We start from the raw sequence: 15,393 nt of genomic DNA, 5'->3' as shown, positions 1-15,393 counted from the left end.
TCCTGCAGGGCAAAGGTCTGGAAGTGAAGTGGTGTAGCCACCACCTGTCCCCGCCACGTGTCCCCCTTGCCGTTCTAGGGTGCACACACTGCCCTGATCCTTCCAACTTGCCCCTGACCCACCCAACCTTCTGCCCCAGGCTGCACCTTGCACACGCCTTAACAACCGGCTCTGCTGCTGGGGGGCCGGAGGAAGCCTGGTTTGTAGCGTTTGTCGCTTTCTGTGGTGTAAGTGTCCCCATCACAGCCAGTTTCAAGCTACCAAAGTGATGTCACTGAACCCAGACTTGTGAAGGGGTGCATAGTAGGCGGTATTATAGTGTACCTCCCTCCTACAAATACAACAGGTGTATGTATCCTCCAGGATGTAGACAATATAAACAGTAAAACTAGGAAGGGATGAGTTTTGAGTATTTATTACTTTTGTTTTTAATAGAAATTATTTAAGTTTATAAAATTTAAGCTTTGAAAATGACTGTGCTAACACCAGCTCATAGAAATCCTGAACATTTAGCGAGTGGGCACAAACTGACCACAGGACGCCACTGCCTCCTGCCCAGGTGGGACCTGGCCCAGGGCCTGGACCCAGCACTCCTCAAGATCACTGCTCCGTGGCCTGTGCTCCAGCTGCCCCTCTTAGAGCTCACGCCATCACTTTGGCCCCTCGTCCTTCTCCAGGTGACCCCACTGACCTCAAAGCCTCTAGCATCCAACTCGTTGGCTCAGCTTTTTCCCGGGGCCAGGCTGACCTCTGGCCCAGCACCGCTCTCTGGAAGGTGTCCTCAGGCAGCCCAGCCCTCCTCCAGCTCTGACTGTGGTGAGCACCTTCCACGCACTGCTTTCCTCCCCGGGTTCTGGAGCATGTGCTCCCAGCCTGGCTCCTCCCTGGAGACTGTCTCCTGCACCAGCCACTCTTCTTTCTCTCACCCCTGGTTCTGCCCTAGTTTTCTTATTTCTCCAGTTCCCTCCTCTGAGATCCCATCCATTCCCAGGCTTCAACTGACACCTTAAAGAGACGACTCTGTGTAGGTCTCTCTAGGCCTGACTTTTCTGCGAATTCTACAAGCTCCTCCTAGAAATCTGCCCATCACTTCAGTCTGGTGCTGGCGCCCTGCCCTGAACTGTGGCTGTCTGCAAAGGCCAGGACTTCTTCCTAGAAGATGGATAGCAACTCACAGGCCAGTGGAAGCTTGTCTCCTGCTGCGAGTTTAGCCAAGCTACTCTGCGATGTTGCTGCAGCATCTGCCGTGTGGCTCAGTGAGGCCGCAGAGGCTTTGAACTGACCCCAGCCCTCTCGCTAGTGCGTGGCCCAGGAACAGCCTGCAGCTCAGAGGTAAGAGTAAGTTCCCGATAGGACTTCCCCAAGGGCCTAGTGATATATAGTCTCCCCCACCTCCCAGGACCTCCCCGTGTGTCCCGTCCCCGACCCCAGGAGAGCCGTGTACCTCCCCCGGAGGTACTTCTCTGTTGCACTTTCCCTTCACCGGGGCTCCACCTAAGCAACGTTAATTTAACAAAATCACAACACTCCGCAACCCAGTGCAGAGCAGCCCCACAGGATACGTTTGTTGAACTGAATTAAAATGGGAAGTTTATGCCACGGTGGAAAAACCATCCTGAAAGATTTGGTTCTGAGGCGTGAGGTAAGTTCTGAACACCCTCTCTATGGTAGATTGTCGCAGACCTGTCGGGTTTGTTTCTGGGTCCTTGTCGGTCCCTCTTGCACAGACTTGGCCTTGGCCATGTAACCTGTGTTGGCCAATGGGAGAGCAGCAAACGTGATGCAGGTAGAAACCTGAACAGCACGTGGGTTTGAGCTCTCTCACTGCAATTGTTGCCCTGAGACCACCATGTGAACGAGCCTGAGCTAACTTGCTGGAGGATAAACCCAGGACCCAGCCCGCAGCCAACTGCCAGACATGAGTGAGGCCCTTGACTGCCCTCTGATCAGCTGGGTCCATCCAAGCCCGAGAGAGCTGCCCCTCTGGGTCCAGCCTCCATTGCTGATCCACACAGTTGTGAAGCTAATAAATTGTTGTTTTATGCCATTAAGTTTTGGGGTAGTTTGTTATGTGCAAAAGTGAACTGCATCACTCCTTAGAACAACTCCCCACAGGGTCTGGAGAGCTGAAGATGGTCAGGCAGGCAGGCCCAGCCCCTCGGCCACGAGGCTGTACTATTGGCACCCTGGGAGGCCCCAGGAGGATCTCCCCAGATCCCAGGCAAGGCCAGTGAGGCATTCACCTCGCACACAAAATGTAAGCGGTGCCCCTGGATTCAAGATACATGGTATTTTAATGCAATTCAGCAAACTATGGCTCGTGGGCTGGCTGCCTATTTTTGTAAATGAAGCTTTATCGGAATTGGGGCCGGGATTAAGGTTCTGCAAGCAAGGTAGGGCCACAGAAGCATGTGGTCAGATCCTGTTTGTTTTTTTTAAATAAATTTATTTATTTTTGGCTGTGTTGGATCTTCAGTGCTGTGCGTGGGCTTTCTCTAGTTGCGGTGAGCGGGGGCTTCTCTTCGTAGCTGTGCGCGGGCTCTAGGCACGCAGGTTTCAGTAGTTATGGCACGTGGGCTCAATAGTTGTGGCTTGTGGGCTCTAGAGCGCAGGCTCAGTAGTTGTGGCGCACGGGCTTCGTTGCTCCACGGCATGTGGGCTCTTCCTGGACCAGGGCTCGAACCCCTGTCCCTTAAATTGGCAGACAGATTCTTAACTACTGTGCCAACAGGGAAGCCCCAGATTCTGTTTTTATTATAAGTTTGATACTTTGTCATGGATTTTTTGTGTTAATCTTATTTACTTGTGCTTTTTTTTTGTTTTTTTAGCTCCTTTGATTTGGGCCAAATACTTTCCAGCCTACCGCGTGAGCCCTGGTATCTGACTAGATCTCAAACCTCTACCTGCCTATTATATTCCCACCAAGGGTCATAATTTAAGCGGTTGCTGGACTTTTACACTTGTTGTGAATGAAGCAAATGAGATCAAGTCCTACTCAGGAGAAGTTAAGGGGCCAGTAACCAGAGAGCTGGGATCAGCTTTCAGGGGCAGAAGGACTCTTCCCGAAGGCCCATTTCTCCAAAGTTCCGTGGACTCCTCTCCACGTCTTCCCTGAGTAGGTTTCATGGGCAAATCCTCAGAGCTGCATGATTTGGTTTCCAGATGACCTGTGAAAACGTTCTGGTTTCGGTTTTGTATATTTGATTTCCCCCCCGCACCCCACCCCGTAGACAGTGTTTATATCCACCTCCCATTAGGGCAGCAGAGAGCTAGAATATTTACGCATAAATCATTGGTATTTTACAAAGTCTCTTTTGTGCCATCAGCCTTGGGATGTGGAAGTGTGTGTCTGCAAGAGGGCCCTCCCAGAGGCTGAGGCCATGTTTAGTCCCCAGGGAACCGCCCAGACCACTGCTGGTGACCTCAGTGTAGTTTGCCCACATTGTTTTTTTATCCCAAATGGCCAGACATTTACAAATCACACTTGAGCTCATCCGCAGGCTTGAGGAGAAAGAGAAGTTCCCCTTGCATCAGGGAGGCTATGGGTGGTAACAGATGAGCCGCCCACTCCCTCTGGATTCTGGAGACAGGGCTTCTCCCACGCCAAGGCAGGGCACGGCTGTGCCAGTTGGTGGCATCTGAGGAATCTGAAGGGAGTGGACAGTGCTGGAGAGAATGGGAGAGATTTTTCCATGATGCCCCTCTGCTGTTCATCGGCAAACACTCTCTGCCTTTTCAACGTTTCACCGCGGAGCGCTTCCATTTCAGGGACCCAGTCTCTCCTCCTCCTGTTTGTCCGTATCAACAACACTGAGAGAAGTGTTCGTGTTTTCTCTTTATTCCTTCAGAGGTCAAGCCAGGAGTTCAGAGGACCTGGAGGCTGACATTCCCAAGAAGGCAGGGCAGTGTTCCACACAGCCTCCTTCCCCAGGAACAGAGAGGGGCTCACGCATTTCCAGAGAATCAAGATGGGTCAGTGACACGACCACAGAGTTCTAATGTGCCCAGCCTGGCACCACTGCCAAGACCTTGCGAGATTAACCCAGGGTCCCGGCCCATGATGTGTTTACAGTCATCACAGGGGCAACCTGGCCTCTTGCCTGCTCCAACATTCTCCCGTTTACCTCTCTGCCCGCTCTCCTGAGGAGTCAGAAGGCCACTGAAAACCGCAGTGCTTATCCTTTATTTACGTCCAGTGGGACCACAGTAATGTCTCCACTAATGGGCATGGCCAGGGCAGACGGACTGCCTGGGGGGCAGCATGTGATTTTATTCACACACACACACACACACACGTACCATCTAAATACTGATAATTTTATTTCAATATTTGTGTTTTCGGAGAGGTCAGACCCTGCGACTTAGCTTGAGTAACATTCCTGGCTCTGCAGTGAAGTTTCTTCCTCTGTCCTCAGACGTGGGCCCTGAGGGCACCCTCGGCAAGAAGCGAGTACAGGCCTCCACCAGCGGGGGACAGTCACACTGCCTGTGGCACTATTTGTGCTTATGGTCTTAATGGAGGGAGGGAAATGGCTTTAAACTGGTCAGCGCTCTGAGTTCTTAAAACACACGTGCAGAAGCACGGGGCTGCCTTGGAATAGCCATATTCCCAGCCAGAGAGGGGAACACACCACATTCTTACCAGATTTTAAAAGAGGAAGAAAATACAAAGTCTGCTGCTCAGGCAGCGGGCTTGAGAATGAGTTTCTGTTACTCTCAGTCCCTTCTGTTTCCTCATACTCGGTCTGGGTGAGGGGGGCCAGTTTCCGCCGAGGCCAGGGTCCCGTCTCCGGCCGAGATGTCTGGCTCCGGCTCCTCCGCAGAAGCTCCCGAGATGGACGAGATGGACGGGCTCATGGATTTGGCTGTGCTGCCCCCCCAGCTGGGTGCCAGGGGGAGGGCGGGCAGGAAGGGCGGTGGCAGGACCCTGGGGCATGGGCTGTGGTGGGCCTGGTCCTGGATGCCTGGAGGGCTGTCCCCCTCAGCCCCTGAAGCCACCTGGCGGCTCACTGACAACTGTCTCTTCACATCTGTCACCTGCAGCTGCTGGCTGGCTGAGGGCAGGAAGTTGGCTGGTCACTGGGCAACGGGATGGTGACACCGGGGAAGAATCCAGCCTCACATCCTGGAAGACTGGCCGCCTGGAGAAGAAAATCTAGGCAAGCTGCCAGCGCCAGGCCGGTCTCAGCACAGAGCCCCGTCTGTCCCACACAAGCCCTCCTTTCAACAGGAGAACCTTCCCTCCCGGGTCACCTGCTCTGCGGCCAGGGCCTGAGTCGGGCGGCCACGTTCGTTCCTTACAGGAAGCAGGCTGCCCGGTGCGGGGACTCAGTGAGCTCCGCCGGCCGCGCGCCTGGGTCTGTCGAGGCCGAGGGACGCGTATCTGCTGCTACCCACCCCGTGCGCCGGCCAGCCCGTCCGCGGCCGGGTGCTGCCACCGTGGTTACGAGAGCAGGGGCGCCCGGCCTGCTGCAGCCCGGAGGCCGGGCTGGGATGGGCGGCCTGCCTGCCCCTCTCCTGGCCGCCCCCCCCCCCACCCCCCGGTACTCGCCGGCATTTCCTCCGGACCTGTGTGCGGAAGCACCGCGGTGAGGAGGCCGGGCTGGGGCCCCGCGTGTGTTTCCCAGCAGAGGGGCGCTGAAAGAAGGGGGAGGGCCCCGCGGGCTTCCCAGCCTCGGCCCATTTACACGCTCCCAGCCCAACGGCTCCCCGGCTTGCCAGAGCGCCCAGGGCCGCGCCAGGAAGGGAAGGGGCCGGCCGCAGGCCTGCATACATCCTGAGAGTGACTGATTCTGTGCCGCTGGACGTTCTTTTGTTCGGTTTCTCTTTTGTTTTCCCTTATTTTTAGTAAAGCCCTTTAGAAAAGGGCTCAGCTGGGGAGTGGAGGGGTGTGGTCAAGTAGCCGATGGGCAGGGGACAGAGAAGCGGTCTTTACCGCTAGTAAAAGGGCAGGAGGGGGACCCCAGGGACAGAGGGGGGCCCTTGGACACCCCCCTCGGTCCCTCGGGCGACCCCTCCGCCCAGCCTGCGAGGAAGCACCTGCTTCTGTCTGATTTCGAGGCCACCCTGAGCTGCTGCTGGCTGCTTCCCACCAGAAGGCCGGTTCGGATTTCAGGGTTGACCTGCAAGCCCCACGCAGGGGGATCTTGTCTCCGAGTGGCACTGCCTGGAGGGTGTCATTCTGCCTGTCTGTGTATGAGCCGCTGAGGCCAAGGGCAATTTCATAAACAGAAAGATGAGTGAAGAACCGGTCCCTGGGGCAGAGGAAGCGACCGGCTAGGGCCCTGGTCCTGCGGGGAGGGGAAGCGGGCCTTGGTCCGGTGGGCACGGAAGGGGCAGAAGGCCAGCGCCCTTCCCTGCAGGCTGACTTACTTTGCAGGCTCCTCGTGGCGGACGCCGTGGAGCCGGGGCGGCTGGCCTGCTGTGGGCCACACGAGGAGAAATGAGGGGCCAGAGCCGATGCCTTGGCCTTGGGTGGGTTCAGGTCCAGGATCTCCGGGCTGCAGGGGGCCCGGGGCTTGTAGGCGAAGCCTGGTGTAAACTCCCTGGAACAAAATATGCAATCTGAAGTCACAGGAGGAAGGAAGGACCCCCCTTTCCAAGCACTAATAGATGCCAGGCAGGCACTGTCCTGGGCACGCGGTGGGGGTGAGGGAGAGCAGGGCACCCAGAGTCATAAATCCCTGCCCCACGGAGCTCACGTTTTAGGGCAGGAGGGAGACGATGAAAGAGGAATCAATGCTAAGGAGGAGAGGAAGCAAGGAAGGGAATAGGGAACTTGGGAGAGTATTAAATTGTGAGATCGAATGGCGAGGAAAGCTGTGGCTGGCAGAGTAATGGTCCCCAGTTAGGTCCATGTCCTACTCCCTGGGACCTTACATGACAAAAGGGAATTAAGGCTGCAGGTGTGAGATTATCCTAGATTACTGGGGTGGGCCCAAGGTAATCACAAGGGTCCTTAAGAGTGGGAGAGAGGCAGAAGAAGAGAGTCAGAGGAACAGATATGGCCACGGAAAAAAGGCACAGAGACGCCACGCTGCTGGCTTGAAGGATGGTGGAAGGGGCCACGAGCCAAGGAGGGCATGAGGCCTCTAGAAGCCAGAAAAGACAGAAAAGAGATTCTTCCCTAGACCTCCGGAATGTAACCTGTCCAGTGGACACCTTGATTCCAGCCCACTGAGACCCGTGTAGGACTTCTAACCTAGGGAACTGTAAGATAATAAATTTGTGTTTGTTCAGGTAACTAAATATGTGCTAATTTATCATAGCAATTGGAAAGTGATTTTAGATGGGGTAGCCCGAGAAGGCCTCAGTGAGAAGGTGACTTTTAGCCCCCAAACAATCCTGTGAGGCAGGCATTACTACCCCATTTTTCAGATGTTAAAACTGAGGCTCTAAGTTCATAAACTTTCCCGAGGTCACACACATAACAAGCAGTTAGTGAGGCCAAGCTCTGAACCCAGTGGGATCTTATAGCCAGCCATCCTCCAGACGCCCTCAGGACCCCATCCCAATGGACCAGCTTCACAGAGACAGGAGCCAGCTTTCCTCCGGCACCTGCAGCCACCGCAGCTGGGGTTGGTGATGTGACTTCCCGGCCCAGCCCTTTGCTCTCTGGCTGTCATTGAGCTATATACACGCTCAATTCTTCTTCCCACCTCGACTTCTGGGGCCTTTGCTATCTATGCGCCCATTTTCCGGACAATAACTCTGAAGACTGGAGTCCCGGGTTGTCACCCAGGGTTGTCGTCACCATTGAATGAGCTGATGTCAGCGCCAGCTCCGCTCCCGGCAGGCAGCAGGTACTCCTATAGTCCAGCTTCCCTTCAATAAGTGGGTGTCTCCATCTGTGGGCTGCACACAGTGGGTGCACGGCAGGTACTGTGAGCTTGGCGAGTGAGGGGGTCCCCCCATTGCATCCCCTGGGACAGGGAGATGCTGACCAGCTGCAGGGCTTCCCAGTGGGCAGTGAGGAATGTGTGTGTGTGCATGTGCGTGTGTGGTGTGTGCTGGGGGTTGAAACTGAGGTCTGTGGGAAGTGCGGGATCCAGTGGCCGGGAAGGAGGGTGGGGGGCCCAGAGGGTGCGCTCACTGGAAGGACCTGGACTCTCAGTCCCGCTGTGCTGCTCTCTAGCTGGTGACGAGAGTAAGCAAGTCTGCTGACGTTTTGGGAGCCTCAGTTTCCTCACCTGTAAAATGTTTTCTATAGGACAGCTCTGAAGGTAGGGTGGCTGTGCTCTGGGCCCAGATGTGGTAAAGTGCCCCCTAAATGGGGGTTACGGCTCTGGGGCGTGAGACTCGGGGGGAAACTGCATAATTTTTGGATTCATTTCTATATGCCTCCTTTTTTTTTAATATATATTGAGAATCTATTACTTTAATAATCAGAAAAATAAAACTTAAATATCTGAAAAGTCTCCAAATTCAAATTTAGAAAAAGACCAGCATACACCACTATATATAAAATAGATAACTAATAAGGACCTACTGTAGAGCACAGGGGACTCTACTCAATACGCTGTAATGGCCTCTATGGGAAAAGAATCTAAAAAGGAGTGGATATATGTATACGTATAACTGATTCACTTTGCTGTACAGCAGGAACTAATACAACATTGTAAATCAACTATATTCCAATAAAGCAAAAAAAAAAGAGGCTGGCATAAAAACCGCCCATACTTTAGACAAGAAATCTTTCATACCAGGTTGAAAAGGATAGAGGAGATTTAGCCCTATTACGTTTTTTTAAATTTTAATTTTTTTTCTTCAAAAAGCAAAATTTATTTTTATGTCACTCATAATATTGTCCCTCCAGGTGAACTCCCTAAGAGCAGCAATTTGGTCTAGTTGACCTTTGAGCCCCAGTGTCCAGCACGGTTTCTGAGCACCACATGCATTACCGGTGAATGAAAGAAAAGCAAAACCTTAGGGCAAAGGCGTCATAAATTCCGGTATATGGATCAGATGAAAGAGCACACAATCATTAAAAATAATGAAGATGGGGGCTACTCAGGCATATGAGAGAGAAGGGAATAAGGCTGAAAACAGAGCAATACAGAGTAGCATGTAAGTCTGACTGCAATTGTGTGAAAGCAGGCATGCATTGCTGACACTTCTTCCACATACAAAGAAGCTTCTTATACGGGCTAATGAGGTGGTTTTCCTTTCATATTATTTAGTTCAGATGTTTTCTCCTATTTTGCTGTTCTAATTTTGATATACAGATTTTTTTTTTTCTTTTTTTGGCCTGTGGCTTGTGGGATCTCAGTTCCCTGACCAGGAATTGAACCCGGGCCATGTCAATGAAAGCCCGGAATCCCAGACCACCAGGGAACTCCCTAATTTTGATATTTTTTATCATTGTTATTGCAGTAAAATATACAGAACATAAAAATCTTGACCATCTTTAAATGTAGCCCCATTACACTTTAAGAAGGAATACTTGAGAGACACTAGTAAAAACTACTCAGGTGAGCACTGGGGCTATTCCAGGCAATGGTAACGGCACAGGGTCAGCCCTGGGTTACCTGGGGATGTCCCATCACACAGTCATGGAACAGGGTGGCCAGATTTGGAGGAGCTAGACGTGCAGGCCCAGGATGGCTGGCCCGCTTCACCCCGTGGGGCCTTAGAGCCAGTGGGCAGCAAGGTCAAGTTGCAGGGTCAGAGGCAGCCGAGGTGAGTTGGCAAGAAGTGAAGGGAGAAAAAAGTCTGGGCAGCAGGGCTGGGAATCTCTAACCTCCCAACCCAGGGCAACCAGGAAAGGGTCCCATCCTTTTTGGAGAGCGAGTTGGCAATGCGTGTGAACACCCTTACGTGCAGGTTAATTTTATGGGTCAACATTGCTGGGCCATGGCACCCAGGTATTTGATCAAATATTGTCTGGATATTTCTGTGCAAGTGTTTTTTGGATGAGATGAACATTTCAATAGGTGGACTTTTTTTTTTTTTTTTTTGGCCGTGCTGTGCGGCTTGTGGGATCTTAGTTTCCCAACCACGGATTGAACCCAAGCCCTTGGCAGTGAGAATGCAGAGTCCTAACCACTGGACCGCCAGGGAACTCCTCACAGGTGGCCTTTGGGTAAAGCAGACTGCCCTCCAGAATGTGCGTGGGTCTCATCTGATCACTTTTGGATTTTGGATTTGTCAGGCCTCTGCTACTATGGGAGCCGATTCCTTAACAGAAATCTCTGTATAGACACACTTCCTGTTGGTTCTCTTTCTCTGGAGCATCCTAACTAATACACCTTAAAAGGCAGCCTCCTCTCTACCATGGGACGTGACCTTTGGCCAGGGCAGCGTTGCTGCTGGGGAAAGAGCACCCTCAGGCAGAGGCTCCCTCGGCTGGCTCCTCCCATTGGCATTGGAGAAAGTGGCCTTTGGCAGACACCAGGGGGCCGCCCTTCGGCTTGGCAGGTGTCCCCCATCCCATGAGGTTCCCCAAACCACCTGGGGGGCTGCAGGAAGCGGCGGTGTGGACTGAGGGCGCTGGCCACTGTCACTGAACTCTGCAGGGATGATGGCATCAGGACCCCCTGGAAAGGACTCTGTAGGAGGCGGGGATGGGCGTCTGTCGGTAAGGGTCAGCTTGGCCTCTGAGTGGCCCCTAGCCCCCTAACGCCCCAGAATGTTGAGCTCAGCAGTCTGGGCAGCTAGGAGCCAGAGCCAGGAACGGGCGACGGTCTGGCAGGAGATGGGGCCGGATGAGGGCAGAGCAGAAAAAGCACATGGATGGCAGGTGCCTACGATTTAGAAAAACGTAATCTGCTGCAGGAACACATGGTGCTGGGTCCTAGTAAGAGGTAAACTTGAATATATTGGTAAATTGGGAGGCAGCCTGCAAGGTAAGCGATTACTTATTAAAGAAGACTGGCCTGCTTATATTATCTCCCTTATCAATAGGAACATTGTGTTGGAAGGGAGTAGCAATAAAAGGCTTCTGGAGATATTTAATCTCTACTTGTGTTTGGAATGTTGCTGAGTCATAATCCGAAGATGGCTGGCGGCCGATGGGTCAGCAAGGCCACGGGACAGTCTGGGCAGCAAGGCCCCTCACCTTCCCGGAGGTGACGGCTGGAAAGCAACGCTGCACGTTCCAAGGTGCAGGTCAGCCCCTCCAGGTCTGGACCGACAGATTTCCCGGGAGAGGGCCTTGGCTCTTCTTGGGATAAATGCTTTTTTTAGAAAAATGCATTTTCATAGCCTGGTTAACAGTTACTCAAAGCTAAGCGGATAGAAAAAAGAAAAGGAGAACTTGGCTGTGGGGAGGTGTGGGATGGTGAGGTCCGAACATTTTTACTCCTGGCTTTTCTAGGAAGGCAATTGCACAGCAAGACCAGCTGCTGGAAGCCACGAGGCTGCAATCATCTTTACACCACCTCAAAGTTGGGGCTAAGCAACGAGGGCTAGGGCTATCATTCCGTCTACCAATGACCCACGCCCAGAGCTCCAGGGCCTTCCTTCTGCCGCAAACGAGGGCCCACCCAGCCGACTCATCTTCCTCCAGGGCCAGGGGCTGCCCTCCCCCCTACAGACAGAGAGAGAGGAGTTGTCAAGCCAGAGAGAGAGCCACTCTCTCTTCCTTTCTCCTGAGGATCCATCCATCGCCTATTTTGAGCTCCTGCCCTGGGCCAGGTGTGGGAACACAGGGACAAACACCCTGCTCACGGCCTCTGTCTTTGAGGAGCGCGGGAGACAGTCACGGAGCACGTGACCACACAGTGGGCCTCGGGCTCACCATCTTTTACGCCCTCGGCCGGGTAGAGACATCCAGGACTGCCCCCCTGCCCTGTGCAGGTTCCAAAGTCCTTCCGGTTCATCCCCACACAGCAGGAAAGAAAGGTGCAGGGTCGCTGCCTGCCCCAGTGGGTGCCGGCTCTGCTAGGGCTTCTGCAGGTCATCTCTGACTCCCTGGCCACTCCCGCAGGCGGTGGGTGGCTTCAGGCCTCTCTGGAGCCTGGAATGCGGGCCCTCCCACTGCCTCACCCAGCTCCCCGAGGCGCCGCTGCTGCTGCCGCCGGAGCGTGACCACAACTGAGGTTAGGGTGACCCTGTGGACACAGCAAGGGAAGTCCTTCCCTGTTCTACGGGAAGGTGGGGCGCGGGAGGCCTGGACAGTCACTGTGGCAAGATCCCTCTACTTCCGAGACTGCAAGGCGTAGTCATGTTCGCCATGACTCTAGCCCAGTGTTTTAGTGCAGGAGGTTGGCTTGTCTATGGTGACACGCTCAGCCGGCAGGGCGTTCTGTGACCAGGAGGAAGTGGTGGGCGGCGGTTGGGAGACAGGCTGGGTCTGAGTCCAGAGCCGGGCCCCTCCCCCTGAGCAGGCTTCCTCCGAGCTAAAAGAGGGAGCCTGTGAGAGATTAAGAAAAACAGTGCTTTCTAGGTTCTAAAGAACCCCTAGTAACCCGTCAAGCAGCAGTTTGTGCTCGTTGGGAAAGAGGGAGAGAAAAGAACTTTTATTTTCTTCTTGGAGGCCCAGTTTCGGTTTCAGGAAGCTGACATTGGAGCCAAACCATTTTACTGATCTCGTTCATCTTTCTCCCCTCCAAAGCCAACTGCTAAGATAGGACACCGACCTCACATTACTTCTAATCACAAACCCTCCCCAACATGTTTACCTATCAGTTCTTAAAACTAGTCTCTTGGGCATGTTTGTAAGTTTTTCTCTCCTTCCGGTCTGACAGCTGATACCTCTCCTGAGGCAGGTCCCTCCCCTTGGGCTCTGAGGTTATCACGCGCGGTGACCACAGTCCCCCGAGGATCTCAGAACCGCACTTCAGGGCCCAGCGAAACGCTCCTTTGCTTCCATCGTCAGACACTGGGCCTCAGAGGAGCCTCCCCAGGATACCTCCCCATCCCTACCTGGTGGTCTCGCCACTGTCCAGGGCACAGGGCACCTCCCTAGGCTGGCTCGGGCCCCCCGCTGGGGGCAGGTGAGGCTCTCCCTGACGTCCTGCTGGCAACCGCTCTCCCGACTTGGCATCGATGGCGGCTGGGGAAGAGGAGAGAGCTCAGTTGACTTCTGCTCTGGAAGCTCTTTGAAGATGCTCTTTGCTGGGCTGCGCCCTGAAGTCGAGAAAAGCACACACCCCGGGCCAGTCCCTCACGGCTCCCCGGCGCCTGTGGATGGGGACTTGTTTACTCGTGCAGCTCGGGGCCTTTCCAGATGGCCACTTGATGTACTTATAACCTGAGGGTGCAACAGGCATGCTCTGGCTGGAGCACTCGAAGCGCAGAGGACAGACCAGCGGTCCTGTCGCCTCCCACACTCCCACTGCCTCTCAGGGAAAAGCCAACAAAAGCCAGAATTGTCTCCTGGGCCCCTGCTTGGCGCTGATGCACAGCGGCCCAGAGGCACCCTGAAAAACTCTTCGTGTTTATTTGAAATTCAAGTTCACCTGGGTGTCCTGTATTTTTATTTGCCAAATCTGGCAACCCCAGAGGTGGGGCTCTCTTCGCCCTGTGCTGCCCCAGGATCCTTCAGGGCTGAATCCCTGTCTTCCCCCAGGGGCAGGAACCTCCATAATACCACCTAGCAAGGACAAGGCCACCTAGGTCACCCCAAGATCACGGAGAGTGATGGGAGAAGTCCCAGATGACACTGCCGCAGATGCCTCCCAAGGGTCTGGGGACGGGCCTGTTCTGTATTTCAAATGACGTGGACCCCTCTTTCTCCAGCCCTGCTTCTCCTCTTCTTGTTCTACAGCCAAAGGGGTCCGTGTCACCATCAGAGCAACACTGTGACAGTCTGGATTCACTGCTTCCTTAATCCAAGCTCTTTTCAGCTCTTTCATTAAAAAAAAAAAAAAAGTCTCTCTAGCACCTTTGCAACGTGGCCTCTGCTTTATCTTAAATATAAAGCGTCTTCCCTACATAAACAGACATGTCTCCAAAGAAGACGTACAGATGGCCAACAGGCACATGAAAGACGCTAAACATCACTAATTATTAGACAAATGCAAATTAAAACTACAATGATATACCACTTCACACCGGTCAGAATGGCCATCATTAAAAAGTCTCTAACAAATGCTGGAGAGGGTGTGGAGAAAAGGCAACCCTCCTACACTGTTGGTGGGAACGTAAGTTGGTGCAGCCACTATGGAAAACGAATGGAGTTTCCTCAGAAAAACTACAAATAGAGTTGCCATATGATCTAGCAATCCCACTCCTGGGCGTATATCCAGACAAAACTATAATTCAAAAGGATACACGCGCCCCTATGTTCATAGCAGCATTAGTTACAATAGCCAAGACACTAAATGTCCACTGACAGATGAATGGATAAAGAAGACGTGGTACATATATACCATGGAATACAACTCAGCCTTAAAAAAGAATGAGATAATGCCATTTGCAGCAGCATGGATGGACCTAGAGATTATCATACTAGGTGAAGTAAGTCAGAAAGAGAAAGACAAATACCATACTTATATGGTACAAAAACACATACTCACTTATACATGGAATCTAAAATGTGACACAAATGAACTTATCTATGAAACAGAAGCAGACTCCCAGACATAGAGAACAGACTTGTGGTTGCCAAGGGGGCGGGGGGTGGGGACGGGATGGATTGGGAGTTTGGGGTCAGCAGGTGCACACTAGTATATATAGAATGGGTAAACAAGGTCCTATTGTATAGCACAGGGAACGATATTCAATATCCTGTGATAAACCATAATGGAAAAGAATATAAAAAAGAATGTATATATGTGTGTAACTAAATCACTTTGCTGTAGAGCAGAAATTAATGCAACATTGTAAATCAACTAGACTTCAATTAAAAAAAAAATCTTCCCTGCAGGTTTCCTCAAATCCATAGCAAGGGGGCACAGCTGTGACTTCCAGATAACTCTCTTTTGACCCAAACAAGGACTCTGTTTCTGGTATGGAACCCAATGGGTGGCTTTATTGACAGTCCACATTGGACAGTCTCCACCCAGAACTGGGACTGGAACTAGAATTTCAGCCTTCTCTGATCTGCTCTTCGATGGACAACTGGCCTGCTTGTCTGTGCTCTCTGCTCAATGGTCTTACAGTAAGTCCCCTACATACAAACCTTCAAGTTGTGAACTTTCAAAGATGTGAACGTGCATTTGCACGTCCAGTCACGTAAGTTAGTTCACGTCTCTGGCGTACATTGCCATGTGTGTGCATCCCCTACAAATGGTTGCAGCAGCCACTCAGAATGCAATCCGGTGCTACCGGGTCATCTATGATGAGAAAAAAGAGCTACTACCCAGACGTCACTGGATCGTTTTTTCAAGAGGGTAGACAGAATTGAATCCAGCAAGGAACCAGAACCTGTGCCATCCACGTCAGGTGTGAGTGACATTGCATCTGGCCCTCCGTCTCCTATAGCTGACGACCCTTCAGCTCTACCATCTC

The 15,393-nt window shown here is 52.8% G+C and overlaps 1 protein-coding gene across 13 annotated transcripts in view; it reads right to left on the bottom strand.

Moving 5' to 3' along the window:
* Positions 1-2,795: 2,795 nt before the first annotated feature.
* Positions 2,796-15,393, bottom strand: part of ARMC9 (armadillo repeat containing 9) — a 137,838-nt gene continuing 125,240 nt past the window's right edge. For 4 of the 13 annotated variants that reach the window (XM_033425491.2, XM_049712516.1, XM_033425502.2 and 1 more), the window contains 2 exons: positions 12,865-12,994; positions 5,022-6,545 (listed from right to left, as the gene is read on the bottom strand). In XM_033425491.2, coding sequence (XP_033281382.1) covers positions 5,870-6,545; positions 12,865-12,994 — 806 coding nt within the window. In that variant the 3' untranslated portion in view covers positions 5,022-5,869. Of the gene's footprint in view, positions 3,168-4,301; positions 6,546-12,864; positions 12,995-15,393 lie in introns of those variants that run through there. The other 9 variants (XM_033425506.2, XM_049712517.1, XM_033425509.2 and 6 more) reach the window with 9 other exon arrangements.

The sequence above is a fragment of the Orcinus orca genome, chromosome 7 (genome assembly GCF_937001465.1).
Source record: "Orcinus orca chromosome 7, mOrcOrc1.1, whole genome shotgun sequence".
Lineage (NCBI taxonomy): Eukaryota > Metazoa > Chordata > Mammalia > Artiodactyla > Delphinidae > Orcinus > Orcinus orca.
This window is presented reverse-complemented; position numbering and strand designations above follow the sequence as displayed.